This window comes from Lepidothrix coronata, unplaced genomic scaffold (assembly GCF_001604755.1).
Source record: "Lepidothrix coronata isolate B3197 unplaced genomic scaffold, Lepidothrix_coronata-1.0 Scaffold11, whole genome shotgun sequence".
Taxonomy (NCBI): Eukaryota; Metazoa; Chordata; class Aves; order Passeriformes; family Pipridae; genus Lepidothrix; species Lepidothrix coronata.
This window is the reverse complement of record NW_016690191.1, coordinates 9540615-9551724: the sequence shown is the minus strand read 5'-3', so window position 1 is coordinate 9551724 and position 11110 is coordinate 9540615. Positions and strand designations below refer to the sequence as shown.

At 44.7% G+C, this 11110-nt stretch overlaps 1 protein-coding gene across 15 annotated transcripts in view; it reads left to right on the top strand.

Moving 5' to 3' along the window:
* The first annotated feature begins 2202 nt into the window (after positions 1–2202).
* MYO5A (myosin VA) overlaps positions 2203–11110 on the top strand; it is a 97847-nt gene continuing 88939 nt past the window's right edge. For 7 of the 15 annotated variants that reach the window (XM_017805181.1, XM_017805176.1, XM_017805173.1 and 4 more), the window contains exon 1: positions 2204–2355. In XM_017805181.1, coding sequence (XP_017660670.1) covers positions 2329–2355 — 27 coding nt within the window. In that variant the 5' untranslated portion in view covers positions 2204–2328. Of the gene's footprint in view, positions 2356–11110 lie in introns of all 15 variants that reach the window. The other 8 variants (XM_017805180.1, XM_017805175.1, XM_017805174.1 and 5 more) reach the window with 3 other exon arrangements.

The window sequence follows — 11110 nt, the reverse complement described above, 5'->3', positions numbered from 1 at the left end:
TTTTGAAAAGATGTTGTGCAAGATAAGAGATTATGTCATTTAAAATCTTATCAACAAATATTTGATGCAGGAGATGCATCTTAATAATTAAGTAGTCAGTCTGGATATATTACAAACAGGTTGCTTCTTGACAACTTTCGGTGCCCCCAATTTCTGTCCTTAATGACAGATTTGAAATCCTGGTTTATGCAAATTGTGTCAAATCATAGCATATTTTGGACTCAGATATCTATTTTTTGCTGTGGCTTATAATTACATTTGGCTCCTGAGCTCCATCTGTGAATGGCTGAGATCAGTAATCCACCACCAAGCGAACTCCTGAAATGAGAGTCTTTGAATTTAGAATAGATACCCTAAAGAAAGGGTATGAAATATTGAATATGAAGCAGCACAGTCAGAGGGGAGGTTCAGGTCCCTTCTGAGAACAAAACTTGAAATTTCTGTTGTTTGTACAAGCAGATTCTGAGATTAAGGGTGTTCAGGGGACATGATTACACTCTTAAATGAACCACAAACAAGTCACTTCTTTGTTATACATTAAAGAAAGATGATCAGTAGCTTTAGTATAGATCTGTTTTGCCTTAGCATACAGATGAAGAGCAGCTATGCAAACTGCTTAGCCAAAACCTCACCCCTGACCTGGACCGCAGTTCCCAGGAACCCATTCTGGGCTTCTCGTAGCACTGAACGTCCAGTTCTGCTGATGGGACTGACCCTCCTGGCACGAGACAGCAACAGCAATTGTGGTTGATAATCCTGGGCATACTGGTAGAACGCAGGAAGAGGTGTTCAATTCAGCTCACAGTATTTTGAACTCCCAGGAGAATCAAGAATTTTTTTAACCTCTATTCTGAATTTACTAACCTTAGTTTCCTAGCTGTGAAGGCGATATATATCTGCACCTAATACAAACAGCTCTGAGTAAGGCTCCATATTTTCATCTTGGCTATTTTTCATTTGTGCTTGCTGCTTTCTCCATCTTCTTTCTTTTAGATAGCAGCAGTAATGAATGGCTGGATTATGGCATTTATTTTGAGTGTTTGTTTTGGGAATCAAAGTGGTAGTGTATCTCTGGCTGTTTACTAAATTGGCTCATTTTCTCTGTAAACAGGTTTGTCTGTTTCTTAAATAGTCACAGTGAGTTTCAGGGGAAGTACAGATACTACCCACTCAATACACAGCTGTTTTCTAAACAGGTGAATTTTGAGAGAGGATAAATAGTCAAAAACTTTGGTGGACAGTGTGGCAAACATACCTGTTTCAACTTGTTCTGTATTTTGGACCACTTGAACTAGTAGGATGCATTTCCAAGGTAAAAAGGGGGGGGAAAGATAGTGATAGCCTCAGTTGTGCTGTCAAAGAACTCTTGCTGTAAAAAACACTCTTTAATTATTCATAAAGCAAGGAGGTGTCATCTTGAGACCTAGCTGGACATGGGTTATGGTTTTCCTTCCGTTTTGACATGGATGTTAAACTTTTCAAAGGTGTGTGCCTCCCTGTCTTGGTGAGAACTGGACTTATTGAAGGAGCTGGTTTGGGCCCAGTTCTCTTCAGTACTTTCAGTAGTGGTTTCAGTCAAGCTGAAAGAGGCTGTAAACAGTTTGAAGGATGGGATCAGAATCGGAGAGAAAAAAACCTGGCACCTGAGGAATTCAAGTCAAAACACACAATGGGAATAACTGGCAGGATGGCAGCGAGGCACACAAGAGGCTTCAGCAGGCTGTGACACAGATGTAAATCCAGAAAGATTAGGCAGCTGCACAGAAGGTTCTTCTCCCGCCTGCCTTGAGAGGAGAGGTCCCTGGGGAAAGAAGGGGCCGTTCCCTGAGCCTGGTGGTGTCCGGAGCGCGGAGCCTCGAGCAGGGCACGGGCTGGGGAGCAGCGAAAATTATAAACATCCCTGACGACGAAACAAGTGATTTGCTCCGTCTAGGAGAAAAAAAAAAAAAATTAAAATAAAATAAAAAGAAAAAGCCGTATCCCGAGGGAGAGGAGGAATACCGGTCCTGGCACAAAGTGGGGGGCGCGCAACCCCCTCGGGGTCCGGGAGCGGCAGCGCCGGCTCCCCCCGTCCGAGCGCCCTGGGCGCGGTGCCGGGGCCGCGTCCCGCCCGCCGGGGGGAGGAATCGCGCTCCCGCCGCCCTCCGTCCTGCCCGTCCCCGCCGCCGCTCCCACAATGCACAGAGCCCTCCAGGTAGCAGCAACATGGCGCGGGCCGCCGCCTGAGCATCCTCCTCCTCCTCCTCCTTCTCCTCCTCCTCCTCCCGCCCGCCTCCGCCTCCCGCCGCCGGGCTGCCGCAGAGGGGCCGCCCGCCCGCGCCCTGCGCCATGGCAGCCTCCGAGCTCTACACGAAGGTAGGGCGGCGGCGGGGCCGGGGCTGCGCGGGGGCGGCCGGACCGCGGGGCGGGGGAGGCGGGAGCGGCGCGGGCCGGGCGAGCATCCCGGGCGAGCATCCCGGCGGAGCGATGGGGGGCCGCGGGCAGGGACCGGCGCTGCCGCCCGCGGCCCCGGCGGGAGCCGGCGGCGCTCCCCGCGGTGGGGCCGCATCCCGGCGGGCGCGGGGCCGGTCCCCGCTGTACCGGAGGGGCTCCGCGCCCCGGGCCGGGCGGGGGGCGGCGGGGCCGGCCCGAGGGGAGCGGCCGGGGCGGCTCCGGCAGCGCGGCGGGGACGCACCCGGGGGGAAGCGCGGCGGGTCAGCACGGCCGCTCGGTTATCGCCTTCGGGAACACCTTCCCCATCCCTGAGGAAAAACGACTTCTACGACATGAGCGCTTTGATATTCAACTACCCTTTTCTGGTGACACTGCACCTTCGGATTATATTTATTCTTTTGGCAGCCGTTCAGAAGCCCTGCAGTCAGCAGTGATGCGCAGCGTGACTCTCATATGCTCTTTAATCAGACGTATTTCTAATCTTTTTAGTCCTGTGTGTTAGTATCTCGTCAGCTCCCACCTGGAAACAGTTCCTGCCCTATGCATCTTGATGATGGGCAAAGGCTGCAATTGGGGATGTGGAAATTGTTGTTTTGTGCCCTAGCCATGTGTTATTTTCATTACTCTGCCTTGAGCTAGGGCAAAAATCTGGAAAAAACGACAGACAACAGGTTTTTAAGGGCAGGAGGAATGACTGGGGTCACCAGAACTGGGTGTACAGTATAACATGACAAACTGCAAATACTTATTTCAAAAAGCTTGCACAGTTAAAGTGTGTCATTAGGAAAGCCATGCCGTCTAGACCCTTGAGCCACTTCATGAAATGCTCCCAAATTATCCCCAGTCTAGCACGTTGGGTGAGGAAGGAAAGGAAACAGACTTTTTGTTTTGGCATGAATAGGTCACTTCATTGGTAGAGTCCTCCCACTCAGAAGTGATGGGACAGCACACCGACTGTGCATCAGGACAAATCAAACCAGGCATCCCTTCAACAGGCTTGACTGAATGGGAGGAGGTGAGGTGCATGCCAGCACCCCCTAAAGAATGCTGTTACATTAGTGGTACATGACATCTTGGTGTCTTGTGTGTCACAGAACTATCTCTTTGCCCAAAGGGATGAAAATTACCTTTCTGGTCAAGAGAGCCATGGTACTACAGAGTTGTTCCCAAGTGTCCAATAGACCTTCTCTATGTAAGGAGTTTTTTTGGAAAGGTGTTCTTGATTTATCTCTCTCTGTAGATGTTCTCCTTATGGAATTGAAATCTCTCATAAAGTGTTGATCAGAATACTTTCTTTTTTCTTTTCCTTTTTTTTTTTTTAATTTCCAACCCTGTCTGACCTTGAATTCCCTTCCTTGAGTGGTTGAATTCTTTGGTCAGAAGCTGCTCCAAAAATGTGGGCGTGCTTTTGTGTTGGAACTGCATTACAGTGGAAAGCTCAGGGCCCCTTGTAGTTCCTAAGGAAGGCCTGGCTCAGAAGCAGGCAGGTCAGGGTAGGAGACCTGCTGGGTGTTCAAGAGAGACTCTCTGCTGTCTTCCCTCTCTGCTGGCTTTTTCCCCAAGTAATGGCTGCATGCTGTTTAAATCCCATTCAGTAACTTATCCTTGATTAGGTAACATAAACAATGGATTTAAGGTCGTAGCACACAGAGGTAAAGAGAGCAAACACAAAGTCAAACAGGCGCTGGGATGATCCTGCAGTAGGGACTTGCTGGGTGATGAAGGCCAGTGAAACTGCTTCTGTGCTTTACTCTCACACCACAGGCTGTTCTTGTCCTCTTTAGAGACGTATGTAGGCACAGAAAGAGCGAATTTCACATCTTTTTTATATTGGTAGGCAAAGTCAAGATATTAATTCAGAGCAGCTGCTTAAAGTACCAGAGCTTTGAGTATTGCTGGTTGTGAGCAATGGGCCCAAACCATGCAGGCTTTGTATTCCTGTGCCCAGTGATACTGCAAACACACTCTACTTGAGGGCAGCAGCTTCAATTTTTGGGTGCAGCAGCTTAAAATTGCTGCATGGGTTATATCCCATGTTTTCTTATTTAAAATATTATGCCTTTGAGCCTTGTTCTATTGGATATATATCAGTGGCAGGTGAGTGGTCCTGCTGTAAGGTAATTTCTAAAAGTTTTGGTTCTTTGACTTTGGAAACAAACTTCAAAGAATCCTGATGTGTTTTCTGGATCATCGTTGCTCTGCTGAGTGATGCTGGGGCATAGTTGATAAGCATTTCAGTAATTGTTGACCAACACCAGATATGTACCTACTTCTGCTGACCCATAAAAATTGACAGGGACAATCTAGGCCATGTGTCAGCTTTTGTTAAGTGTAGTTTGCTTTCCTTGGAAATTAAGAACAAGTGAGAATTCTTTGCCTAGAGCTGGAACTCATGTGACTTCCACACTGCTGAAAGCACCATGTTTATGTTAGATGTTGCCTTTGTGAGTTTCAGGGGGGTGAAACCAAGCCCCAACACATGCTCTTGCTGCCTATACAGAAAAAATCAACAAAACAGATGAGACACTACGTTTGTGCCACCTCTTTTAAAGTCTTAGCGGAGAGTTGACATAATTCAGTCATTTTTGTTCTCCATTTCCATCTATTTTTCCCTGGGTTTGAGTTGTTTCTGTTTCATGCTGTGCTTTCCTAGAGCGTGCTGCTTTGCCTTCTCAGTATTTCTGTTTCCCTTTTGTATGCAGTGTGCTGATTTATTTACTTATCCATTCATTTATTTTCTTTCTTGCTGCTACCAATATGCTCCTCCCTTTCCTTTATCTTGGAGATGAGGGCTAGCTAGCTCCAGCTAGATTGGTCCTAACTTAGGGCCTGATCCAATTTCAGTTAAAGTGAGTGGGAATGTTCCTTTGAACATAGAGGAATCAGTAAACAGTTTTTGCTGGACAGCATGGTCTGGGCAAGCTGAACTCAGCAGCTGACCTTGAAATGGTTCAGTTTGGGGATTTATGAGCAGTAAATTGAGTTAGGGAAGTGTCAGAGGAAACTGCATAGAACAAAAAGCTGCTTGTGCAGTCCTCAGCATCGCAAGTGGCCCTTTCTTGCTTTCCTGGGGCTGTTTGCAGCAGCTGCTCTGAGTGTGAAGCCAAGGGTGTTACAAGACTTGCTCTTCTTCAGTTGTGCTGGGTCCTTGCAAGCAAAAATGGCAAATGGCAGATTCTGACCAGGTTATGGCTCTTCTTGGGTATGTTTGTGGTACGTGGGCAGGGAAATACAGCAAAAAAACCAAGCTGAGCATAAGGGAGAAAATATAACTGTTCCAAAATTTCTGTGCCTATTATTGGGCTTTTCCTGGGATGTGAAAAAAAAAGCTGCCTTAATTATATAGTCCTGTATATTGCTGTTCAAACTGTTGTCCCAGAATAGGTTCTTCCACCCAGTGTGCAAGAGGCCAGTCCACACACAGAGTTGAGGTATTTGACTTATTTACAGAAAGTGGGGCTGGGGGGAAATCCACCAAGCCAGTACGATGACTACCAAAACTCTTCATTATGTATACATTTTAGCAAACAAAGGCATTAATGTTCATTGGCTACAAGTTATCTAGTTCTCTTAATAGTTTGTATTCTATCTTCTGTTGGTTAATGAGTCTCATTTTTTGTGCTAATTAGTCACATGCTCAGACTTTCTCTTCTTTTGGGTTGTTGGGTTTCTTGGGCCAGTGGTCTTTGAGTTGGTCATGATCTTCCCCTGCCGAAATTAAGTTTTACCCAGTCAGAGCTGATTCAGCACAGTTGATGAGTTGGCTTTATTAATTTCTTCCTTATCAGAGGTTCTGCCAAATGTCCTTGTGGCCTGTAAATTCTGTATTCTTTGTGTCCTCTATCAGTGGACAGCCTTCTTTCTAAGCTTTGTTAGCCTCCCCCTAGGTCTGAGAACATTAAAGCTGTGTCAAGCCCTAAACCTTAATAAGACTATTCTACCAACAAATAATTTCTAACACCTAGACATCACTTTAGAGCTTGTTAGCTGCTGTTTCGTGGATTAAATCTCCTTTCTTGTTGATTAGGCTTGAAAGTACACAAAGATCAAACATCAAAAAACATTCTTTTTTAAGAAAATGTTTACATATTCCACATTTTGCAACAAAACTATTGCATGTGACCTGAGTGTTTTGTAAGCATTAAACAGTTACCACTTGTCTCAGTAGGTCACTGCTTTGTCCTTCTAGAACCCTGCTGCCCATCAGTGCAGAGATGGGGTTGTCTCCATCCACAGCTTGGGTGTCCTGCTCTGGGTCTGAGTGGGACAGTTCAGACCAGAGAAGCTGTTGCAGAAATCAGATGTAAACTGTCAAAGTATTGCATCTGCACATGACAGTGAGCCTTCACAGGATACTTTATAACTGCGTCTCTGCCTCTTCTTAAAATCTAGTGCAGCAGCAGCGGAAGAGGGAATATTTCACTTGCTTCCCTGCTTCAGGGACCTGCTGTTTCACTGGAATGGCAGCCCTGCCAGTCACAGCTCACAACAGTGTGCACCCACTTTATTCCTATTGCCTTAAAACTGAAGGTACTGAGGATATAATTACCCAACAGTCTAACAATAGTTGGTTTAACCTAACCTTGACATTTTTGTTTGTGTAAAAGAAATTTCCTGTAGTCAAATGTCAACCAAAGCAGCCTAAGAAATTAAAAAGCTCTTAGCTTTCTGACAGCAGTTTTGTGACATGTCAGCAGTCTATCATCTTGTTAAAATACACTTGAGCCTTGGGAAGCAGGATGAGTGATGGTTTAAGTTGGAGCCCAATCTGCACTGGAGGTGCCCCCCTGGGTGCTGAGTGTGTCTGGAGCAGGAAATGATGCCACCCTGGTGTGGGCAGGGACACACAAAGCTGTTTGTGAAAGCTTCTCACAGCCCAGAGATAGTTTTTGGGAGGGTTTATCCTGTAGTCCTAAAGAAACACTGAAAGTGTAGCATCACTGGGAGCTACTTTTGGGAAGGGGAGATCATAGCTTTATGTTTTAAGATGTTCTTATTTTTTTCCTGTAGATCTGATCTTGAAAGTTGTAGGAGTTCTTTGTTACATGTAAAGAACTGCAAAGGTCTCATTTATAATAATTGGTCTTATTTGTTTAGTTCTTTGATTATCATGTTAAAACATTTACCTAATAACATTAGTGGATTACATGGGATCCCCCTCAAACTGTCATCAGCAATCCTTGCAGAATAGTAATGTCTGTACATGGAACTGTCACTGATTATTTGCAGTCTGTTCCTACTGTAGGGATTTTATAGCATGTGCCAGATGGCTTGGGTAATGGATTACTATTATTTTTTAGATAAATAAATAATCAAAGAAAGTGCTGTTGAGCTCCTGCTATGTCAGAAAATGTGTGTAATGACCACCATTATCTTTTGTTGAGCCACTGAGCTCCAGGTTGAGTTGTAAGGGATAGGCAGCCTGTGGGGCAGATTTACCTATCTTCTGGGGTCTCTTTGTAGGGCCTTTGGGAGTTTAATCCTCTCCACGTGTTCTAATAACAAAGTAATTTGTCTCTCTCTTTATGAGACTCATTGCTTAATCTCTGTAGAAAAAAAAAGCATTTTTGTTGTTGAAATGGGCTCATTGAGGCAGCTGAATTGGAGGAAGTCACACAAATGTCCAGTGTCACATGGTTGCACTGTTTCTGGATGGTCTATTTTTAATAGGATTTCAAAAAAGCAAGAAGCGACAGTGAGGTTAACCACAGGTGGTGTTTCTGCTGTGCAGGAAAAGCAGTGTGCAGCTGGCAAGTCTGTTGACCTATAGGGCCTGTGCCTGGATTAGGCTCTGCACCAGACCCTGGAGGAGCTTGGGGTGGCCTACAGGGACATTCACAGAATCTCAGAATGGGTCAGGTTGGAAGGGACCACAGTGGGACATCCAGTCCAACCTCCCTGCTCAGGCAGAGTTGTCCTAGAGCACATGGCACAGGACTGTGTCCAGATAGTTCTTGGAAACCTCCAGTGAGGGAAACTCCACACCCTCTCTGGGCAAACTGTTCCACTTGCACAATAGAGAAGTTTTTCCTCATATTCAGATGGAACTTCCTGTGCATCAGTTTCTGCCCATTGCCTTGTGTCCTAGAGATTGGCACCACCAAGAACAGCCTGGCTCCATCTTCTTGGCACAGATATGTATACACATCAATGCATAATAATATGTTATATTCATATGTTAATTTATACACATTAATTGAATTCAGGTTTCATTCCTTGACAGCACAAAGCATACACAAAACAAGTATTTAATTGTTTGAAGTTTTGCTTGTGTTACTGGAGACTTTGACACCTGCACATATATATGAGCATACTTACAGATGTTACTGGTTTGAAAGGCATCTTGGCTGGAGGGAAGATGATGGATGCAGGTTTGCTTTATGCTGTCACGCAGCAAGAGCTCCTCTGATAAGAGTCAGTGATTTGTTTTATGCCTCTTGATTCAAGTCAGCTTACCTTGGTGTGCATGTAGAGACGAGCAGAGTCCTTTGCTTAGCTGTGTTTTCTTTCACAGGCTTGAAGGTGCAGAGGTTATCTCTGATCTAATTTTGTGCTCACTGTAGTGGAGCAGTGTTTACTCCTGCGTGTATTGAGCTTGACTCCGATAGTGAGTATTTGTACACTTGGGCCCAGGGCCAAGAAACGGCATTTGGGCAAGGCTTTTGTTCCTGATGCTTCATTAGCAAGCTACTCGAATGAGTTGAAGCAGCAGAATGCACCTTCTGCTTGTCTTCTCTGCTGCTGAAATAGCAAGGGAAGAACTTCCTACTTCCCATCAATAATAGGAGGTTCTTGTTGCAGAAAATATGGAGTTAGGGTCAGAAATAATCCCATGGTTCTTGGAAATGTTCATCATGTCTGTGACGTTGACTTTTTCATCAAACTAAGTCTTTCTGCTTATTTTCATATACCATAACCCCACTCATGATATGCCTCAGCAGATGTATGTTTTTGTTTTGGGGGTGATGCTTCTGGGAGTTTGATTGGTTTAAATCGGTATCAAAACTTTTAAGTACGTGGAAAAGCATTAGGCATGAAATTAAACCTGTTATCTAAAATTCATGTGAGACAGAAAAATTCAAGCTGTTTTGAATTCAAAGGCTCTTCATACAGTAGCTTTTTCCTTTTGTTGGCTTTACTTGTGAGCTGCATCCAGGGCAGTGAGTTGTGTGATTGGGTTGCTAAGGCCTTGTTTACCAACACTAATGGCAAGGCTTTTAGTGGCTTTCCTGGCAGAGAACAGCACTCACACGCCTGTGCCGGTGCCACCCTTTGCTTAGGACTGCATCATTTCCTCCTCGTTCTCAGGGTTGCTTGGCTTTGCTTAACTCTGGGTTTGCTTAAGCCTGATTCTGCAAAGATTTATCGTTATCCCATGTGAGTAATCATACATTGCTTAATTTTGTGCTTTGAAATCAAGCACATAAATCTGAAAGATCAAACCTTTTGTTCTCTATTTCTTCTTATTGCAGGGAAATAATTTTGCTGTCATATACATATGCTTGTAATAATTTGTGCAGGAAAACAAATTAAAACACCCTAAGCATGTCTCTTGTCAAGTTCTCTGTGGATAGCTCTGTGTTCTCAGCGTTGCAGTAAGTTAGGACCTGTCTACTTAAAACCCAGTTTTAATGTTTAATAGCTGTATTTTCAGGAGGAGCTTCCCCTTTGAGGACCCCTGCCATGTCATGGTGCCCCTCATCTTTTAGCACGGTCCATTTTTTCAGTTTGCTCCAGGCAGCAGCCTAACATGCAACCCTGTGTGAGATGGATCACCTGGGCTGCCCAGGTGAAAAGCACCATTATCAAGCTGATGATCTTGATGGTTTTGGGGTCTTCCTGTTCCTGGCAGTCCAGACCACAGCAGGAGCAGTACAGCAAGCTTGCTGCTTGCAGTTAGTTACAGTATTTAATAGTTTTGTTTCTATGTATTGATCTATTTATATTCAAATAAAATGTGAAGAAGAGATGAGTGCTGGCTAAACGGTTTGTATGTGGGGTTTTGTGTGTTTTGGTTCAGTTTCTCATTTGTTTTTAAAAAGAGGCTGAGTAGTTAGTGTGGTTATATTAGAGAACTGCCTTTCTTGCTGAATTCTGGGCATTAAGCAGCTGGAATGTAAGCAGAGGAAACATTAGGCACCAAAAATGAAATTTAAAGACTTTAATTTAAAGACTGAATGTCTGTGGACTGCAGATACTGACCCAGCTTTCAATGTGTGTGCAAATTTTAATGTTTATTTTGAAGAAGGTCCAGATGGATTACTTATGGAAGCAGAGACCTTATGCTTTACACCTTCTGTTCTCCTTAGTGGCATGGATTTAATTTCTTTGGCCTGTTAGTCAGGGACAATAGCAAGAACTGTCACAGATCTTTCAATAGCTATGGAAATACTCAAGGCTGGGGTAAAGCTTCTTAAAATGTTAAGGGAGAAGAAGGTGCAAACCTAACATCAAAAAGCAAGTATGAATGAGAAGTCACCATGCTGATGAATGGTTTGAGGGAGCAGCATGAAGATTAAACTGGAGGAGAATCAGTCAGGAATGCAGAATGCATCTGTGTTTTTGTGTGTGTCACCTCCGTGCTGTTTGGTGAAAGTTGTGGCTGTTTTCTGAACGTCTTTAAAGCTGTTGCACTTCCCTCGTTGCTCATCGAGTCTCCATTTTTGCCATGTAACTC